The following is a 22569-nucleotide window of genomic DNA, read 5'->3' on the forward strand; positions in this document are numbered from 1 at the left end:
TTAGAGAGACAGAGAGAGAAAGGCTGGAGTCCAGTGGCATGATCATGGCTTACCGCAGCCTCAACTGCCCAGGCTCAAACCATCCTCCCACCTCAGGCTCCCAAATAGCTGGGACTACAGGCATGCATCACCAAGCCTGGCTAATTTTGTGGGTTTAAAAAAAAATTTTTTTTTGTAGAGACAGGGTTTCACCATGTTGCCCAGGCTGGTCTTCAACTCCCGGGCTCAAGCAATCAGCCTGTCTTGGTCTCCCAAACTGCTGGGATTACAGGTGCGACCCACTGTGCCTGGCCCAAATATATTTATTTTTAATTTTAAAACTAGGTTTATAAAAATATCTACCAACTCTTCCAAACATATTTGCCAGCTAAAATTTGTTTTAAAATGTTTTTTTAAAAATTGAATCTATATCGGTTCATACCAGATCAGTAATGTTATTTTGGTGGCCACAAGGTAGGGCAAAACCAGTAGGGGCAACCACCAAAAAAACCCTGAAAACTAAACAAACAGAACAATAACAACAACAAAAAAAAAACCTGGCCAAAATGTTACAACAGCAGTAGTGATGGTGTAAGTAGTGGCATTAATAAAAACAAAAGCTAAACTTTATTGAGCATACTATGTGCAAAACATTATTCTAAGTGCATATATATATATATATAAAAAAATAAAATTATACCCTCATAACAACTCTATTTGCAGATGGTAAAACTGAATTAGAGAGGTTAAGTAACCTGCCCAAAGACATAAAGTTATTTGGGAACAGAACTAGAATTCACATTCAGATAGTCTGATCTATTTCTAGATAATGCAACCTCCCTTTTATCAACTAAGTACATTACAGGCTTCTGGACTGAGCTGGGCTAATTCTGTTGCTGTTCTGTTCTTTACCTAATTCAAAAGGTTCTCAAAAGGTAGATTTTTGGCCAGAAACAGCTCAGGCCTGTAATCCCAGCACTTTGGGAGGCTGAGGCAGGTGGATCACTTGAGGTCAGGAGTTCATGACCAGCCTGGCCAACATGGCAAAACCTTGTCTCTACTAAAAATACAAAAATTAGTTGGGCATGGTGGCACGCACCTGTAACCCTAGCTACCTGGGAGGCTGAGGCAGAAGAATCGCTTGAACCCAGGAGGCAGAGGTTGCAGTGAGCTGAGATCACACCACTGCACTCCAGCCTGGGCAACAGAGTGAGACTCCATCTCAAAAAAAAAAAAAAAAAAGAAGAAGGCAGACTTCTGAAGCTCCCTATTGAATAGGGGTAAGGAGAAAGAAGGGAAGGGGAGGGGGAGTTTCTGTCTAAGAAATGCTCACCTGAAACTGTATCACCACCTGAGGGGAATGGGTTATTCAAAGCACCCTGGCATTTCTCCCCATACCCATGCTGAGAATCAACTGCTTTAGTGAAGCACGTTTAAAGGGAATATGCCATTATTCAGACATTAAGGACCACAACCAACCTGAACAGCTCTGAGTTCAGACCATAAGAGGTCACCAGAAAGTCCTCATTTCTTTTTCAAGGATAGAAGCTCTAAGACATAGTCTAAGACCAATTAGACTTCTTTTCTTTGAGTCATTAATAAGTTAATATGAAGTCAAATAACACCTTTCTTTAGATAAAAGTAAAGGACCTGATACATGCATAAAAGTGAAAAGATTTCATTCAAGCTTAACATCAAAAAGTATCCCATTTTTTGCTCAACATTTCACTTAAAATTCTTCTACACCCATTTAACTCCTTGTATTTTACTTAACACTGTAATCCCTAAGAAATGTCTGAGCTCCAGTGACAAAGCAATTCTTCTAAACTCCTTATCAATCTTTTAAAGTACTTTAAAAATAGCATGTCAATGCTGCATTCGGTGCCTTATCTTATAAATTCAATTAACATCATTCTGCTTTGAAAATCATCATCCAATGTACCACATGTAGAACATTTGCTTTGCTGTTTTACTTAAAAACAAGTACTCTTTTACTGTATAAATATTTAAAAACTTATTCAAGTACCTGTATAATATTTCAATAAGCCATACCAGCAAACTTACAAATTAGTATGTTAAAAATCATCAACTAAATTCAAGAAATACATAAGAATGAATAGTGCTTGTTGTGTAAATACCAAATTACCAAATTGCATGCTTACATTTTGAGTACTAAGGATAAACTAGTATTAACTGAACAAATCCTGTATGCCTGCTTTTTATATACACAACTTAGATTAAACTTTGTGTTCATTTAGTCAAAAATTACTGTACATTTTATAAAAAGTATTTTATTTTTATGAAAAAAGAGTATCACTTCAATGAAATAAATTGGCCTACTGAACATCAAGAGATGTGTAGTCTATGATAAATTAGCTGTTTTATTTAAAACTGTATATGTAATCCAATTTAAGCCAATTCACAAAAGAATCCCAAAGGAATAAAAGATATAAACTATGTAAGATTCTGAGCCTTCAATGTGGATAAACTTTCCTGAGAAATTATATCTACTAATTTTAAAAGTTGCTAAAACTAAATGGCAATGCAGGATATACATTAACTGTAGAAAGACTTCAGATTCATTCTGCCTATCTCATTCTTTTAAGTGCTTGTGAGAATGTATGTGTGTACGTATGTATGTTTTCCATGCAGGGCAACATCTAATAAAATGACCTCAAAATGGAAGGTACTGCCTGAAAAAATAATCTGAAGCAAAGCATGTGAATATTGCTCAATGTGTGACTCTCCAAACTTTTTACTTTTTTCTTATAATTTCAGTAAAAAGACCATAAGAGTTTTACCCAGAAACACTAAGCTTTGCCCCAGAGAATAAATGTTTATTCAGGGGAAAAAAAATCATAAAAACCTGACATAATTTTTAAGTGCTCACAATATTTTCAGTCCTCCCTCAAAAAGCAAAAACTAATTCCCCTCACCTTGAATATGGATAGGACTTAGTAACATATACCTAAAACGACTTGGTGTTGTTGGATTTGAAACTAAGCAGTGGGCAGAAGCTAGAAGCACTTTGAAGACAGTTTTAGTAAGAGCCTGAAGAGTCATGAAAAAACTATTAGAAGCCTGATAGCTTTTAAGAAAGTTTCAGGAAGGTAAGGGAAATATTAGAAAGCTGGAGAAAAGGAGATTCTTACGTGGTGGCAGAAAATTTAGAAACATTGTTGTATTAGTCCATTCTCACACTGCAATGAAGGAATACCTGAGTAATTTATAAAGAAAAGAGGTTTAATTGATTCATAATTCCACATGGCCGGGGAGGCCTCAGGAAACTTAAAATCACGGCAGAAAGCACCTCTTCACAGGGCAGCAGGAGAGAGAACTGCTGAGCAAAGCAGGGAAAGCCCCTTATAAAACCATCAGATCTCCTGAGAACTCATTCATTATCACAAGAATCGGGTGGTTATTCCCTGATTCAATTACCTCCCACCAGGTCCCTCCCACGACATATGAGGAATATGGGAACTACAGTTCAAGAGGAGACGTGGGTAGCAACACAGCCAAACCATATCATTCTGCCCCTGCACCCTCCCAAATCTCATGTCCTCACATTTCAAAACACAATCATGCCTTTCCAACAGTCCCCCAGAGTCTTAGCTCATTCCAGCATTAACTCAAAAGTACAAGTCCAAAGTCTCATCTGAGACAAGGCAAGTCCTTTACAGCAGCACCCCACTACCATACCAATTTACTGTATTAGTCCATTCTCACGCTGCTATAAATACCTGAGACTGGGTAATTTATAAAGAAAGGAGGCTTACTTGACTCACAGTTCCACATGGCTGAGGAGGCTTCAGGAAACTTACAATCATGGCAGAAGTCAGCTCTTCAAAGGGCAGCAGGAGAAGTGCCTTATAAAACCATCAGACCTCATGAGAATTCACTCATTATCATGAGAACAGCATGTGAGTAACTGCCCCCATGATTCAATTACCTCCCACCAGGTCCCTACCACGACACATGGGGATTATGGGAACTATAATTAAAGGTGAAATTTGGGTGGAGCCACAGCCAAACCATATCAACTGTTGACTATAGGAACCAGAAAAGTAACAGGAAAAGCAAAAAATGTACCTAATGAACTGGGTGGTCTAGCAAAGCATTTAAGATGTTGCCTGATTTCTTCCTGCTGCTATAATCAAACACAAAAGGAGAGAGATAAGCTTAAGAAACAACAATTAAACAAAAGAGGGACCAAAGACTTGTTGATTTTGTACATCTCCAGCCTCTACACACAGCAAACCATGCTACAGTTATGAGACAGCTTCCAAGCAAACCTCAAATCCAGGCAATATTAAGGAAATTATGGTAAAAATATCAAGCTGAAAAGGTGACTGTAAAATCCTTTAAGATTTCTGAGAGATCCATGCAGTTCCTCAAATAACAGGGCTTCTAAGAAGCTTAAAGGCATTGTCCCTGCACAATCTCATCAAAAGGCCAAAATTAGGGAAACAATTATCTCAACAAAATTTATGAGTGTAGATTATTCTAATATGGAGTAAGTTCCTATAAATCTCATTTATAGGAGACCCACAAAGTGTTTTTGGCAGAAACACTACCAGCATTGACTGCAGAGCACAGAGATGCATGAAATGGAAAGAGGGCTTTGGACTCCAAAATTTCTAACCACAGGAAGCAGGCTCACAAAACTATCTAGCTCAACATACAGGCTACCTTCCATGAAAAAGGAAGAACTCAGTGGGCAGAGCAAAAAACAGAGAACATAGAAAGGAGTCATGAAAAACTATGCTGAGGTAGGAACAGAACTTAGTTTTAATGAAGAAACTTCTAACATTTGCTTGGCTGGATTCCAAAACCGCTATGGAAGTTTTCTATGCACTCATGTGCACTTCCTGTCTTCCGTTTTTTTAAACAGAACTAACCACAGTGATATAATTTTATGCCTTATCCACCATTGTATGTTGGCTATTCAGGGCAGTAGGGGTGGGTTAAGAAACTTCTCTCTTTTGTTTATAGGTCTTCAGATTGAGAGGAACTGGACCTAAGGAACATTATCTCTATCTCAATGTAATTTAGAAGATGACATTCTAGATTTTGAGCTGATATTGTAAAGAAATAATACTTAGGGTAGATGGGATAGTGCGTGTATTTTGCATGGGCAGGGAATGTAAATAATGTGCAGCCAGAGGATAGTCTGAGCTAGTTTTAAAACATAACCATAAATTATTTGGCAATTCTCCCCTCGAAAGGTGGAGCCTCATTCCTACTGCCTTGATTGCAGGCCAGACCTAGTGACTTCTTTTTTTTTCAATTGAGTTGAACTTCATATACAAAAAATTAACCATTTTAAAGTATACAAATAAGTGGCACTTAGTACATTCACAATGTGCAACCATCTCCTCTATCTAGTATCACAACATTTTCATCACCTCAAAAGAAAACACTCTACCCATTAAGGAGTCGCTCTCCATCCTTCCCTCCTTCCCACCCCCTGCCCACCACAATTGGGTCCTGTCCTGGTCTCTGGTAACCACCAATTTGCCTATAATTCAATTGTAAGTTGTAAGAGTTCTCTATACAGTTTGCCCTTTTTTTTTTTTTTTTTTTAAAAACAGATAGGGTCTCATTATGTTGCCCAGCTAGTCTTGAATTCCTGGGCTTGGGCGATCGACCCATCTCAGCCTCCCAAAGTGCTGGTATTACAGGCATGAGCCACCACACCCAGCTTCTATACATTTTGGATACTAGACCCTTATCAGAAGCATAATTTGTAAATATTTTCTCTCATCCTACAGGCTGTCTTTTCACTTCTTGATAATTTATTCTTTTATGCACAAAAATGTTTAATTTTGATGAAGTTCAGTTTATCTTTTTTCTTTTGTTACTTCTGCTTTAGGATCATTTTCTAAGAATTCACTGACAAATCCAAAGTCATGAAGACTAACCCTATGTTTTCTTCTAAGAGTTTTAAAGTTTTAGCTCTTATATTTAGGTTGCTGATCCAGCCAATCAGATCTTATACTAAAAGCCTGCTGTATTTGATAAGACACAGGGGTCTAACTTCATTCTTTTACATGTGGCTATCCAGCTGTCCCAGTGCCATTTGTTGAAGAGATTGTTCTTTTCCCATTAAATAGTCTTAGCAACTCTGTTAAAAATCAGTTGGCCATAGATTTATGGATTTATTTCCAGACTTTCTATTCCCTTGGTCTACATACCTATCCTTAAGCTAGTACTACACTGATTTGATCGCTGCAACTTAATATTAAGTTTTGAAAACAGGAAGTGTGAGTCTTCTAACATGGTTCTTCTTTTTTGATATGTTTTGGCTATTTGGGGCCCCTTTTTATTCCATATGAATTTGAGCACTGACTTTTCCTCTTCTGCAAAAAATAACCTGGAATTTGGAAATGGATCTTTAAATAATCTGTGAATTGCTTTGAGAAGTACTGCCATCTTCACAATATGATGTCTTCTAATCTCTGAACACGAGACATCTTTCTATTGATTTAGGTCTTTTATTTTAGCAATGTTTTGTACTTTTCACTGTACAAGTTTTTCACCTCCTTGGTTAAATTTATTCCTTAGGTATTTCATTCTTTTGGATGCTATTATAAATGGCATTGTTTACTTAAATTCCTTTCTACATTTTTCATTGCTGGTGCCTAGAAATACAACCGAGTTTTGTGGTTGATGCTGTACACTGAAACTTTGCCAAATTTGTTTACTAGCTCTAGCAGATTTAGATGGTTGACAGATACCAACCAGGAAGCTGCTCTAGCTCATGGGGAGCTGAACAAAGGTATCTGCACCAGTCCCTCAGGGAACCACCAGACAGGTCAAAATGAAAACTACAGTTTTTTTTTTTTCAGAACAAGGTTCTCATTGTCCTCCTCCTGGCACCAGTGAGCTATACCAGGAATATGGGTTGCTGGCCCCATAGCTGCTGCTGAGCTAGAAAATAAAGGATACTAGGTATATAAGCAAAAATGTCATAATGTTTTCTTACCAAAATCTGGCAGTCTTCCGGATGCTGTAAGTTTTCTATCAGATTACAGAGTTATGCAAAAGTTGATTTGTCAGTTTTTGCCAGCTTAACAGTTGCTTCTGTGGAGATAATCGATTCTTGGATCTCCCTGGTCCACCACTCACTTGCTTTTAAAAACTAGAATGGGCCGGGCGCAGGGGCTCATGCCTGTAATCCCAGCACTTTGGAAGGCTGAGGTGGGTGGATCACCCAAAGTCAGGAGTTCAAGACCAGCCTGACCAATATGACGAAACTCGGTCTCTACTAAAAATACAAAAATTAGCCAGGTGTAGTGGCATGAATCTACAGTCCCAGCTACTCAGGAAGCTGAGGCAGGAGAACTGCTTGAACCTGGGAGGTAGAGGTTGCAGTGAGCCAAGCTCATGCCACTGCAATCCAGCCTGTGCACCAGAGCAAGACTCTGTCTCAAAAAAATAAATAAAAATAAAATAAAATAAAATAAAAAGAATGTGGCAGAAGTGACAGTATTTAGCTCCTGAGACTACAACATAAAAGACAGTGAGAAGTCCTCTTTGTTCTCTCTCTTGGACCACTCACTCTGAGAGCCCCAGAATGAGCCATCCTGGAAGTGAATCCTCCAGCCCTTGTCAAGCCTTCAGATGACTGCAGCTCTGACGAACACTTAGACTGCAATCTCATAAGAAACCCTGAGAATGAATCACCTAACTAAGACCCTCTTGAAACAGCAATCTACAAATACCATGATAATAAATATCCGTTGTTTTAAGGTGCTATGTTTTGGGTGTACAAGATATTTAAAGCTGAGACTCAAAAGAAAAGAACCTAGCCACTCCAAGAGTTTTAAGGAAAAAGAGTGTTTCAAGCACAGAGTATAGCACATGCAAAGGCCCAGAGTAAGGAAAGATCTTAAGCATGTTAAAAAAAAATAATAAAAATCTGAAAGACTAGTGTGACTTAAGCTCAGCGAAGGAAAGAAAAATGGTGAAGAAAGAGATCACCAAGGGGGCAGAAAGAAACCAAAATGACTGTAACAAAGCATTAAAAAGTAGTAAAAACTGATAATATATGATAAAGTGCCTTTGAACCCACAAGAAACAACTACAAAAATTTAACATTTAAAAACATTAACTGGAGAGAAATCTGAAACTAAATGTATCTATCATCACACAGGAATCCAGTTAGGAAACAGGAAACCCCGAGAGCAAGAACATCTCCCATATCACCTACTTACCTTTGTAGAATTAATGCACAATGACAAACCAGAAAAAAATACCTTTTGAAGACACTATTTAAAATTCTAAGTAGTGAATTCATTGGTGAAAGATTTTAAGTCTAGAATACAGGCTTCAAGTATCTCCTCACTAGGTATTCCATGACGATGGCCAAATAAATAACTCATGTAACTGCGTATCTAAAGAACATGATTATAAGTCAGCTCTATGAAGATGCACATTTCTCCTTGTCCTGGGCTACCATGTGATAAAAGGTTTAATAATTGGTAAAAAGAGTAAAAGAATTTCAAAAGAATTCCCAACTGGATAACCAGTCTCTGAAATTAAAACTGAATTTAATTTAGCAAAATAATTCTATTTGTATACAGAAACTGTGAGATTTTTTTAAATGAGCTTTTATGGGAGAACATACCGTTATAAAGTACATTTTCAATCAGTAAAAAATAAAATAATACACGTGTTTTCAGATCTTATGACTATTTGAATACCAAGGGTTATTCTCCTCTATATCTTTATCCAGAAAAAAAACATATAACTTGAAACACAGAGGCAAAAAATAATTAGCAAGGGATAGAAGCATCAGACACTACAAGCCAGGTGCAGTTGGCTCACACCTGTAATCCCAGCACTTTGGGAAGTCCAGGTGGATAGATTACTTGAGGTCAGGAGTTTGAGACCAGCCTGGCCAAAAGGGTGAAACCCCATCTCTATTAAAAACACAAAAATTAGCCAGGCATGGTAGTGTGCGCCTGTAGCCCCAGATACTCATGAGGCTGAGGCAGGAGAATCGCTTGAACTTGGGAGGTGGAGGTTGCAGTGAGTCAAGATTGTGCCACTGTACTCCAGCCCAGGTAACACAGTGAGACACTGTTTCAAAAGAAAAGTATTAGACACTACAAAATGTGGTAAATAAATACAATTATTTTATTTTGTTATTTAAATGTAGTAACATCAGCATAAAGTAAAAGGAACTAATGGCTAGTTTTATATGCCAGGCCCTTTTATGTCCCACCTGCAACTCCTATTCTGCTACGGTACGCTTTATCTACAACATAGCTGGCGACCAATTAAAAGAAAATTCCAGAAGATATGACACAAAATTGTCCAAATTCAAGACAATATTTATTTAACAAACCCAGAGTTAGTATCAACTAGATACTAGGTACTGTGCAAGTTCATCCTATCAACATTACATTCCAGTAATCACTAATTCTTAAGACATCAGAAAAAGATAGCAAATGTATAATGCAAACCAAATATATTTTGAGATTCAATGAAAAAACATATCTTACTTGTATAATAAAACAGTAAGTGCTTTTATTTAAAGAAACAGAATTATAGAAAAATAACTCAGCAGAAATAAATCAACTTTTTGAAGATAATTACAAACCGAATTTTCTTCTTCCTCTTCCAATTCTCGTTGCTGTTCCTCATGTCTTTTAGCTTTGATCTCCATAGCTTCTGTGATCAGGTCTCTTAATATTGATACAGGTTTTGCATTCTTGATAAAAGGATGCTAAAAAAGTAAAATTCAATGGTATAAATTCAAAAGATTTTTCTGAATCATAGCTAACAAATGTTAAAACAACATGTAAACGTTAACCAGGATCACAGGCTTCAACAATTGTTTTTTCATCTAGAATTAAATGTATAGGTTAAGAAAACAGAATATGGCCACTGCCCAGAAATAAAGAATTTGCTTTGGGGCTTGTTTTCAAAAAGGAAAAAAAAAAAACTTAAAGCACACATACAAAAATGCAACCCTGTTAATAAAACTACATTATCCTTAAAGATCTAATTGTCCAAATGAAGTGTACACTAGGAATAAAAAAGATTAAGTTAAAAATATGATTACAGATTATATTACACATAAAAATAAAATTATTTTGGTACTGAGTTACAGAATTTAGTTAATCTTAATAAGTTGACAGCCAAAATCAGGGGCCAAAAGGAAAGCAACTATTTTGTTACTTCTTTAACATATTTTCTGTTTTACTGTATCTTAAGTAATTTAACCTCTTCCAAAGACAAAAATATTTTTTCAGAAAATGAATGTTGCCTAATTTCTTTACCATATATAAAATAACTTGTCACTTTTTAAAAAATATCACCCCGATCTAGCTAAAATAGCTAAGCTGTCTGCAATTCTGACAAAGAGAAGGAAAACTATCATAATAGACCTAGGTTTTAAATTTCTTTTTATTGAGAAGGAGGGACACGAGAGAAAGTAGAGTGAAAGGTTATAATTTGGGATAGAAAACCTAAATTTGGGGCAGCAATCAGTTTCAGTAATTTTCATAGTTATATGTCAGTAGATAGCGTCGGGTAAAAGTGACCTGAGTGAGTGAGTGAGTGAGTGAGTGAGCGAGTGAGTTATTTGTTTGTTTGAGACAGGGGCTTGCTTTGTTGCCCAGGTGCGAGCACAATGGTGCAATCATGGCTCACTATAGTCTTGATCTCCCGGGCTTAAGTGATCCTCCCACCTCAGTCTCCCTAAGTGCTAGGAATACAGGCATGAGCCACTGCACCCAGCCCTGAGTTATTTTAATAAACATCAATAGAACACAAAAATATATTCAAAGACAAAAAAAATTGTGCTGAAGAAGAAACAGATATTTGAAAGAGGCTTTAAAATGGCAAACATATCATTTGGGACAACCATAAGAAAGAACTTTTTCAGAGTACAGAAATACTAAAATCAATTGTAAAGAACCAATAAATTATTTTAGAACAGTTATAGATTAATCTTACCAGATAAATTAAGTCCTATTAACATATCTGTGGTAGAGACTCCTGGTCATACACCAAAACAGAGTTGTGGTTGGACCTACAATTGCCCAACTGGACCCTACATTTCTCAGCTTAACCCATTCAGGTAGTTATATGTGACTAAGTGAATGTGGGGGGAAATACTGTGTTCCACTTCCTGGCCTGGGCTATGGAGGGCTCTTCGTTACCAACGGATAAGAGTGAGAGGTCAGGTTCTCCCAGAGTCCTATACTGGTACTGTGGGGAGTAGTCTCATTTTAGCTGATTGGTGGTGAAAGTCCTGACCCTTCACCAGACTGCCTCTGACCCACTCCAACAGGGAGGTTGTTGGGTTCTTGTTACTGCCTGGTAGGAGTATAAGTCCAGGCTCCCATATGGTCTTCACTGGCACTCCTCACTTAGGGAGGGGATACTTTCTGCACTGCCTTGTGGAGATGAAAGCCTTAGCTTGACACTCAGTCTTCTCTGACACCACCTCAGAAGGACTGGACAGCCTCAAAAGGGTGGAAGTCTAGGTTCTCCATTTAGCCTTTGCTGGTGGGGTAGGCCATAGTTCTCTTGGTGGTGTTTGGCTAGAGTAGAACGGTTACTGTCTGAAAGTTTTCTGTCTTACTAGGCTGTCCATTTCTCCGTCCTTCTGCTTGAGAGAGCAGGTTTTTAGTTTGTGTCCAATGTTGTTTCTGGGTTGTTGGCTTCTCCGCTACCCAGTGTGGGATAAATGAGGTAAAAAGAAACTCCAGGGAACTCACTCACAGCTATGTCTTTCCTTGGGTCCCACCATCTCTAGCAAGTCTATTGCCTTCTTTCCACCTTTCAGTCTTTTTATGCTTGTTTTATATACTTATAATATCCAAGGTTTCAGCTGTACTTTAATAAGTACAGAGAAAAATATGGTTACTCAATCTGTCTAGCAGCAGAAATCCCTTCTTCAACTCACTTTAAGCACTTGTTTTATCTGAAGTGTTTTTATATAATTCATTAATTTTGAACTCTATCAGTTTAGAAATTGATAATTCAGAACATGAATAAAATTTAAGAGGAAGTATTTCAGATTTTAAAAGAATAAACTTTTCAAGCAGTCTTAATTTTTAAAATACATCATCAAGAATGTGATAGGTTGATCTGCAGTAATTTCTGTCTTCTCATTACTTTAGGTGGTTTAAGAATCCTCACCCTCTTTAATTTTTATTTTAGATACATTTAGAAATAGGAAATCTTTATTGCCTTTTAGAATCTGGTACATTCATCTTTCTCTTGTTGAAATACTTTACAGAACCCTTCATATATTCAGCCCCTTGCCTGACATAAATATTACATATATATTTTTTAGTTTCCATTTTTTGCCATTCATGCATTTTTCTAAGTTATATATATTCAAATCATCCATTTTTCTTTTGTTTTATTGCAATAGAATGAATATATAAATATTCTCCTATATTAATCCCTAGTTCTTTCCTATTTCCATTTTTCGTTTTTCTTTTTTTTAACATTTAAGACCTTAATCCATCTGGAAATTACTTTGGTGTGTTGTAGTGAAGATCTAAGTTAATCCTCCCAACACCCCCCAAAGGCAGGCAGTTATCTCAGCACCATTTTTACTTTAAGTTGTTTCTCCCTCACTGATTAGAAATGTTATCTTCGGCCGGACGCGGTGGCTCAAGCCTGTAATCCCAGCACTTTGGGAGGCCGAGACGGGCGGATCACGAGGTCAGGAGATCGAGACCATCCTGGCTAACACGGTGAAACCCCGTCTCTACTAAAAAATACAAAAAAACTAGCTGGGCGAGGTGGCGGGCGCCTGTAGTCCCAGCTACTCGGGAGGCTGAGGCAGGAGAATGGCGTGAACCCGGAAGGCGGAGCTTGCAGTGAGCCGAGATTACGCCACTGCACTCAGCCTGGGCGACAGGGCGAGACTCCGTCTCAAAAAAAAAAAAAAAAAGAAATGTTATCTTCACGATATGCTAGTTTCCTTTGTATATTATATACCATTTCTGGGCATTTAATTCTGTTTCATTATTCTATCTCATACTGGCATCATATACTTTTCTAAGCATTTAACAAAAACGATGTAATTTGTTTATTAAACATAAAATTTGATTTTTCTATTAAATCAATCACTATATAATTCAGATAATGTTTATCTTTATTTTTTGCCTATATTGTTTCTCAGTGACCGAAAACGGAATATCAAAATATCCCAATTTATTTATTTAGATCAACCTCTTATGTCTTTAATTTGTAACATACAATGCTGTATTAATATACCAAGTTTATAACTGTATCATCCTTTATATTGTTTTTTATCAATATTAAGTGACTCCTTCCTCATTTACTGATTTCTGCTGTCAATTTTGCTTTTTTTAATCATGTTATTCATAGTATCTTTTTATGTGTTTTATTAAAATTTCATTGCCTGTTTTTAACTTTTAACCCAAATTCTTTTAAGTATGCCTCACATAGAAACATGAGTTGGATTTTATATAAGTTTGTAAATTTAGCTCATGTAGAAAGCATGGAGTTGCATTTATCTTATGAACTAAGTGAACCATTTAGTACTTAACTAAATATTATTTAATAAAAAATTAACCATTATATTAGTATATAATTATATGCTAATGCCATTTTTATCATAATTGTTTTACATTATGTAAAACATAAATGTTTTATCATAATATTCTATCATAAATGTTTTACATTTGCCATCTTGTTTTTTCTGCATTCTTTTTTACGTTGCTTTGCAGTTTTAATTTTACTTCCTGCTAATCTTAAAATGCCTTTAAAAATATACACATAGTCCCTTTACAAAGGTTCAATTTAGGATTTTTCAACTTTACAATGCTGCAAAAGTGATATGCATTCAGTAGAAACCATACTTGGAATTTTGATATCTGATATTTTCCCAGGCTAGTAATATATGGTACAATACTCTCTTCTGATGCTGAGCGTGAAGGTATTAATAAGTCCCAGCTCCCAGTGAGCTATGCGATAATGAGGGTAATTAATCAATATTCTATAGTGTACTGTGTTGTCAGCATTTTTTGGATAATGTGTTTTGTGTTTTCACATTCAATTGTGTCTACAAAACACTCAACTACACTAATTTATGTGTTCTGGGCACGTTTTTGGTAGGCTAGGCTAAGCTAGGATAGGTGTATTTTAACACGTTTTTGACTTACAATATTTTAAACCTTCACTGGGGTTGATCAGGACCTAACTCCATTGTAAGTTAAGGAGCACCTGTACTTAAAAAATTGGCAATTTGTCTGATAAAACTTCTCTTCTGACTCAAGAATACTCAAATAATATGGCCTTGCTCTTCAAGTACCCTTTTAACTTTATTAGCCACTTCCTCTTTGTTGATCAAAACCATGTCTGCAGCAGTTATACAGGAAAAGCACAAGTACAAATGAAATTGGACATACTGAGATTTTGAGATTAAGAATGTTAAGCTCTATAGACTAACTGTAGCATGACACTATAGTGAATTCACAATGAACTGCATAAAAGCAGCGTTGTGGTAAACTGGATGAACCAGGTAAGTATATTGGCTTTTCTTAAAAATAACTGCAGCTTAGAAGGGTAGTTTATACATTCCCCTGAGAAGATAAAGTATGATGTAGTTTGAAATTTCTATACTTTGTTAAATAAATGTAATTCTGCTGGTTTCTAGTTTCTGTAGTGTTGGTCTTCTCTCGCTTTTGTTAATATATAATCAGTCACTAAACCCTTCTCATTCTTTCATCAGATTTACTATTTTCTATTTTGGCAACTATTTTTTTAAACTCAGGTCCTTAACAATTCACACCTGTATTATTACAGTGCCTCCTCATTCTATTTCTATATTTTGCTGCAACATTATGCTATCAAAGACATTCTTTTCTTATATTCTCTTGTTTACATATGTAAGTAAAGTGGCTCTCAGACAAAATTGAGGCATCTCATCCTAGGCATCAGTATACCCTTCTTACTTTACTGTTGTCTGTATCTAAACTCTGACACTATTTCTCTAACTGGTGTTTCTGCTCTGGCTAAGCAGATCTTACTGTGTTCTAAAATACATCTCCCATTTTTTTGTCTTTGTTCGTATTGTTCATACCATTTCTCCTCCCTAAAATGACCTATTTCTTCTGTATGAGGTATCTGTGATTACCGTATCCATTCTTCTACTTTTACATTTATTAATCATATAGGCTGTGCATCATGAATGTAACTTCTATATTGTATTGTAATTTTTTAACATTTCTGTCTTTCGTTTCTCAAATAATATAACTTCAGTTTTTTGTGTGTTTTTGGGGGGTGTGTGTGACCTTTCTACTAGTTTGTCAAAAATTTTTAGAGTAGGACAGGAGTCTTTCCTTTCTTATTGCTCTACTCTCCTCTAGGACACTGTCTTTGTTTTTATAGCTGTTTGAAGTTGCGTTGTAAGTACCTGTGTTTTCCAACTTGACACAAACGGAAGAGATCATGGAAGACTGGTCACTGACTTTATTTATTTATTTATTTTGAGACAGAATCTCACTCTGTTGGTCAGGTTGGAATGCAGAGGTGCGATCGTGGCTCGCTGTAATCCCCATCTCCCAGGTTCAAGTGATTCTCCTGCCTCAGCCTCCCAAATAGCTGGGACTACAGGCATGCGCCACCATGCCTGGCTAATCTTTGTATTTTTTGTATAGATGGGGTTTCACTATGTTGGCCAGGCTGGTCTTGAACTCCTGATCTCAAGTGATCCGCCTGCCTCGGCCTCCCAAAGTGCTGGGATTACAGGTGTGAGTCACCGTGCCTGGTCACTTACTGACTTTAGATTCCAGGTTGCCCACCAGCAGGTATAAGGATCATCTCCAGAACAGGAACTCCAGTGCTAATAGACTGAAATTGAACCTTGTCTTTTAATATCTCTAGGGTTTTAATTTCTTTATCTTTAAAAACTACTAAAATTTCAACTTAATAATCTCAAAGGATCCTTCCCATCTATGATTTTTAAAAATTTATACAATATTCTGTGTCATAGAAAATCAATCACTATTTTAAAAATCCATCATGAATTTCTTTTTAAATATTGTTTCTTTGTTTACTGGAAATGAATATGGTATAATCTGTACATGTAAGCTATAGATATATGTCAACAAAAATTTGGCAATCAGATTGTCCACTGAGAGTTAAACTATGATTTAAATCAGGGGTCCCCAACCTCCAGCTGCAGACTGGTACCTGCTGTGGCCCGTTAGGAACTGGGCTGCACAGCAGGAGGTAAGCAAGCATTACAGCCTGAACTCTGCCTACTGTCAGATCAGCAGTGGCATTAGATTCTAACAGAAGCACAAACCCTATTGTGACCTGCGCATGTGAGGGATCTACATGTTCCTTATGAGAATCTAACTAACGCCTGATGATCTGAGGCAGACAGTTTAATCCTGAAACCATCCCACCTCTGCTCATCATCCATGGAAAAACTGTCTTCCACGAAACCAGTCCCTGGTGCCAAAAAGGTTGGAGACAGCTAATTTAAATCATAACAGATAAGACATACAAAACTCCTTGAAGAGACAGAATGGTTTCTAGGCTTCCTGCCAAATAAGACTCTCATGAGGCCAAAGATAATTATCCTATCCAAAAAAAAAAAAAATTTAAATCAGAAGTTTGTTAGGTTAAATATACACATATTACCTTTACTATGTATGTATTAAGTACTGGATACTAGGAATCCAAAGGTAGTACCCTTTGGACTACTTTAAAATATATATATATTTCAGCAGGGCGAGATAGCTCATGCCTATAATCCCAGGAATTTGGGAGGTCAAAGTGGGCAGATTACATGAGTCCAGGAGTTAGAGACTAGCCTGGGCAACATGGCGAATCCTGTCTCTATGAAACAGACAAAAGTTAGCTGGGTGTGGTGGCATGCATCTGTAGTCCCAGCTACTCAGGAGGCTGAGGCGGGAGGATAGGTGGAGCCCGGGAGGTAGAGGTTTCAGTGAGTGAGATCATGCCATTGTACTCCAGCTGGGGCAATACGGTGAAATCCTATCTCAAAAAATATATGGGCCGGGCACGGTGGCTCACGTCTGTAATCCCAGCACTTTGGGAGGCTGAGGCAGGTGGATCACTTGAGGTCAGGAGTTCGATACCAGCCTGATCAACATGGCAAAACCCTGTCTCTACTAATAATACAAAAATCAGCCAGGCATGGTGGCACACACCTGTAATCCCAGCTACTTGGGAGGCTGAGGCACGAGAATCACTTGCAACTGGGAGGCAGGGGTTGCAGTGAGCTGGGTGCCACTGCATTCTAGCCTGGGTGACAAAGTGAGACTTCATCTCAAAAAAATAAAAAATAAAATAAAATAATACACACACACACACACATATATATAACACATACATATATTTCAAAGGAATATTGACAATATTTCAAAATAAATGTTTTAATCAATTTTTTGTGGAAAAATAAATTTTTACCATCTAAACCATTAATTTTTGAAAGGTAATATTTGCACATAACCCAAATCTCAAAAGTCTCATAAACAGTATTCATCAAAAAGCAAGTCTCCATCCCAGTCCTGCCCCATCTATAGTTAGTTACCTTCTCTGGAGGCCATTTTTTTTGCTTATTTTTCTAGAGATACTCCATTATAAGCATTAAGATAGGTATATATGTTGTGCGTACGTAGGTGTATTTTTCCAATCACTCTCTTTCATGGACTTTAAATTGTTTCCAACTTGTTCACAGATATTTAGGATCTTTCCAATCTTTTAAAATTTCAATGTTCTATGAATATTTTTACACATATGTTGTATCACACATGGTTAAATATTTCTGTAGAATAAATTCCTAGAAGTGCAATTGTTGGATCAAAGAATATATGGATGTTTACTTTAAATAGATATTGCTGTACTGGCATCTATGGAGATTGAGTACCAAGTTACACTTTCATAACAATAAACATTATACTTAAGAGCATGTTTCCCATACCCCTCAACACATCCTTTTGGAAAAACAGGACTTTGGAAAGTTACTTTTTTTTCCCCTTTTTTCTTTTTTTGTCCTTTTAACCCAATGATTCTTTTAGAGACAGGGAAGTCACTTTTTACAAGAACCATGTTTTTCATCCTTTTGTTACTTAACAATAGAAATCATTTTGCAAATATCAAGTTTTGTTAACGTGAGACATGCTTATTATTAGTTGAAAGTTCTAAGGCTATTCTGTTGGGAAAATTAAGATTCACAAACAACTATTATAAATATTAAATTATTTCCATTTGCATTAAATTTTAAGGTAGATTTTAAAATCTACTGATATTCTGGATACAAAGTCTACTTACAATTATTCTATCAAAAAAAAAAGTGAAACTCTGAAGCTCTTCCTTTAGATAATCCTGTAACTGATATTTACAACGTGATAAACTCTTCAAGGAGTCCAGGGATCTTGTACTTACATATTTTATAGTGGAGCAAAAAGTCAAAGGACAAATGCTGAGTCAAGGAACAGAAGAAAAAAAAACATGAGAAATAGTAACTATGAAGACAAAGATTCTTTTCTGAAAGGAGAATGCTTTGGAAATTTTGTTTTAAAACAACACTGCGGGGAATGAGGGGACGAGGGGAAGAAAGAAAAGAAGAGAACAAAGAGGAGAGGTAAGAGGAGGGGAATGGAGGTTTACATCTTTAGAAATCAGTTATGAAACACACAGCAGTTTTGGCCAATGTCAGAAAGCTGAAAGGTATGAAGAAAATATCCTTCCTTTTGAGGCACAAGCACTGACCTGTAAAAGTTGTGTTGCAGTAGCTCTCTGCTCAGGATTCTTCACCAAACACTTTTTAACAAAATCGGTGAAATCATCAGACCAAAGTTCTGGCTTTCTGAATGTTGGTGGTGGATTTGTGGGAATCATAAAAATAGCCTAGTGCAAATGAAATATCCAAAAGACAGTAAGAATCACACTAGCACAATCAAATAAACAAATCTCTTTATCTTTTTATCAGACTCTAAATTTGAAAAACAAATTTAAGCTGTTCTAGGATTTCCAGTAAGTCTGAAATTCAGGAAGCCAATCCATCTGCTCCTAATGTAATCATTTCCCATTAAATTTCCTCTATTTGAATTGTAGCTCATTGAGCACATCATTCTTTATTTTACCTATTACTTTTTTTATCAGTCTCCAAAGAAGACTACATTTCTGACCCACTAACGATATTCCCTAAACAGATATATTCCCAAATTTTGCTACTACGTGCCAGATTTACTTCTTGTTTCAGTTTTATATAAGTACTGCTGCTTCAAATGGGTAGTAGGAGTCTAATTTGCTTTTGCAATCCAGAATATTTAAGTAAAATTACTGCTATAATATGAAGTAATACTTGATAGTGCCAAGACTTTTATTTCTTTTTAAATACAAGTCAAAATTTCAAATGAAAAATTTCAAAGTAATACACTACTTTAATTTATCACTAATGATTCAGTACTAATAATTTAGTGGTAATGACAATACATTCAGATAGCTCAAAATTCAAAAACCACAGAAAGACTCCATCTCATCTCTCGCCTCCTAGACAGTCACCCTGACATGCTTTTGCTTTTAATCTGAGTATGTTTATGACACAAGAAGTAGATTAAAAAAACAAAAAACAAAAACCTGAAGACATTCTAAATATGAAATACAAAAGTCAGTTAGGGGGCTAATGTAGATGTCCCAACATGAGCAATAAAATGTTCAAACTAGAATAGTATCTACAGGAATGAAATGGAAGAAATGAAGCATGAGATACTTCAAAAGAGGAACCAAGAGTACATGCTAATAATATTGTTTTGGAGAGGTGAAAAAGGGAAGCATGAAAAATTACTCCAGAATTCAAGAAATAAGAAATAGGTACCTTAAATTGTAAGGCACTCAAGTATTTTAATAATTCCCTATATCATTCTTTTGAATGCCCTCAGAATATGCAGCCATTTACTACAATGCATTATCATTGGTTTCTAACTTGGAAAGTGATCCAATGGACTTTCTGTGGACACAGCAGCAAAGACTCAATATCCAAGTCTGTTGATTATAGGTTAAGAGTCAATCTTTTTACCCGTATATGCATCTTCTTTCAAAAAAGGTAAATTCTTTAATAGATTAGAATATTTTTGTACACCTCACATCATGCTATACTTATTACATCTATGGTAGTCTTTCAAAAGCAGTGTAGCCAGTATTACAAAACAATAAACATCTTTCAATCAAACAAATATTTATAAAGCATTTTTGTGTGTTCAGAACAATGCTATAATTTAGAGGTATCAAAACAAAGGGCCACAGGTCAAATAGTGCCAGTGGATCTATTTCGTTCAGACAACATCAATCTCACATTGCCACAAGGTATGAATCTGCTGTAATTAGGCTCATTTAAACTACGACATATGTTCTTCCTCTTGCATGAGCCCTATCTAGCCTGGCTCAATTATCTACTTTATGTGATGGTCCCTTTAAATATCAGATATTGTAAACCTGGCTATTACAGATTTTAAATAGGATACATATCTCAGACCCCCAGAGCTCACAGTCAACTTGTGGAGAAAAAAACAAACACATATGAAACAAATAGCAAACAACAGAGTGCCAGACAATGAAATTCTGCCTGCAAATAACCTAATGAAACTCAGACAGCTCCACAGTTGAGGCAGAACCTAATAAGGCTTTAAAAAATGAGTAAAATGGGGTTAAAAGCAGCTGCTAGAAAAAGCACACAAAACCACCTGCTACTTCCAACTAGAGAATAAAAATAAATTTGAACTCTCATCTCTGCAAAACAGTTCAAAGGACTTACATGAGCCCCTATATAGACTGACCTCAAACTACAGGTAAATTACACTAGATTGTCTAGATAAATATTGTTCATCTGCACTTCTGTTGTAAACTGGTGGATAACACAATGATTTATGTCCTTGAAGCCAATGCTCTCCTTTGAACTTTGAGGCAATGAGTTGCAGTCTTATCTTCAGATAATCTTAACATATAAGGCTCACCTTAGCAGTAGCTATTAGAAACCCAAGGATAAAAAGCTTAACTCCAACTCTTATTTACCCAGTACTCTCATAAAGTGAACCTAAAATGTCACAGTCTACCTTCAAATATGCATTGAACAAGCACGAACACCAAGCATACAGTCCAAACAAATAAGTCTTAGCGTATGATCTATACCAAAATGTCTCCATGAAAACCACTATGCCATTTATTTCCATTTTTTAACATTAAATCATCAATAACAGATTTTCTTGCCAGCCTTACTGTACTAATTTAACTAACTTAACCTAATAATGAACCACAGAGGATCCTCTTAAGAATCTCCAGGTTTCATATGAGTTGATTAGGTAATAGGCCCCTTCTATAGAAAGTTTTGGCAATCAGTGGCTCACTTTAGACTAACAATTCATTCCCTTGCCACCAACCAAATCACAGGGACACACATTACAGCCATATAATTTATCTTATCTCTAACACCATTTTGATTGAAGAATGTTAGTAAAATAAATGACATGATTATCCTTGTGTTTGTTTCTACACAATTTGTTGCTTAACTACATACCAAACCTCTGATTATGTTTCTAAAAGACTACTCTGATCACAAGTAGTTTAAGAGGCCAAGAAATCTAGGTGCTTCAAAACAACTAATTATCTTCATGCCTGAAATGTCATGCCTTAGACTGCAGGAGTACCCAGGAGATGTGGAAAGGGTTGAAAATGAGAAGCTACAATGACTGAACTTTATAATCTCAGTGGAATGAGTCAACACATGTCTGAATCTACAGCAGCTGAGTTTGTGAATGTATAGAAGTGATGGGCATGCCAGAATAACAAAGAAATTCATACCATTATTTAAGAACCTCAGATATATGAGCAAAAGGTTATCTTTACAACAAATAAATGAGATAAAGGATGAGAAAACACTATAAAACTACAAAGAAGTAACAAATATAGCTGTTTCCTGACAGCAAACATAATACACAGGTAACAAGCTAAATACAATTTAAAAATAATTTCTGGAAAGGAAATAAAGTAATTACACTAATTTATAAAAGACAGTACAAATAAAAGCAAACGGTACAATGTGATGAGCCAATACTGGACATAAGTCAGAAAAACTGGCTTGAGTTCTAAATCACTACCTGACTGTGTGGTTTTAGTATCATTTTGTTTTTTTTTCCAAGTAAGGAGGTTGAACTGGATGTTTATCATGTCCCTTACCAGGTATAAAAAGACCCTGGCACTCTTTACCGGGTATTAAAAAACCTTGGCACTCTAACTGCCTAGGAATTGAAAGGTAAAATTACACTAAACAAATATTAAATTGCTAGTTAGAAAAGGGATGGAGAAGAGGAAAAACAGGGAAGGATAGGAAAAGACCTTTTAGATGTTAATATAAAAATGTGAATCTAGGCCAGGCACGGTGGTTCCCATCTGTAATTCCAACACTTTGGGGGGCTGAGAGAGATGGATTACCTGAGGCCAGGAGTTCGAGACCAGCCTGGCCAATATGGTGAAACCCTATCTCTCCCAAAAAACAAAAATTAGCCAGGCGTAGTGGGAGGCACTTGTAATCCCAGCCACTTGGGTGGCTGAGACAGG

At 36.4% G+C, this 22569-nt stretch overlaps 1 protein-coding gene across 1 annotated transcript in view; it reads right to left on the bottom strand.

Annotated features, from left to right (window-relative positions):
- The window catches only part of STK3 (serine/threonine kinase 3), a 485544-nt gene that overhangs the window by 123771 nt on the left and 339204 nt on the right, over nt 1-22569 (bottom strand). The window contains exons 9-10 of the mRNA XM_012000011.1: nt 18727-18864; nt 9587-9712 (exon numbers count right to left, since the gene is read on the bottom strand). Of these exons, the coding sequence (XP_011855401.1) occupies nt 9587-9712; nt 18727-18864 (264 nt within the window). The remainder of the gene's footprint in view (nt 1-9586; nt 9713-18726; nt 18865-22569) is intronic.

Source organism: Mandrillus leucophaeus, unplaced genomic scaffold (genome assembly GCF_000951045.1).
Source record: "Mandrillus leucophaeus isolate KB7577 unplaced genomic scaffold, Mleu.le_1.0 Scaffold611, whole genome shotgun sequence".
NCBI lineage: Eukaryota > Metazoa > Chordata > Mammalia > Primates > Cercopithecidae > Mandrillus > Mandrillus leucophaeus.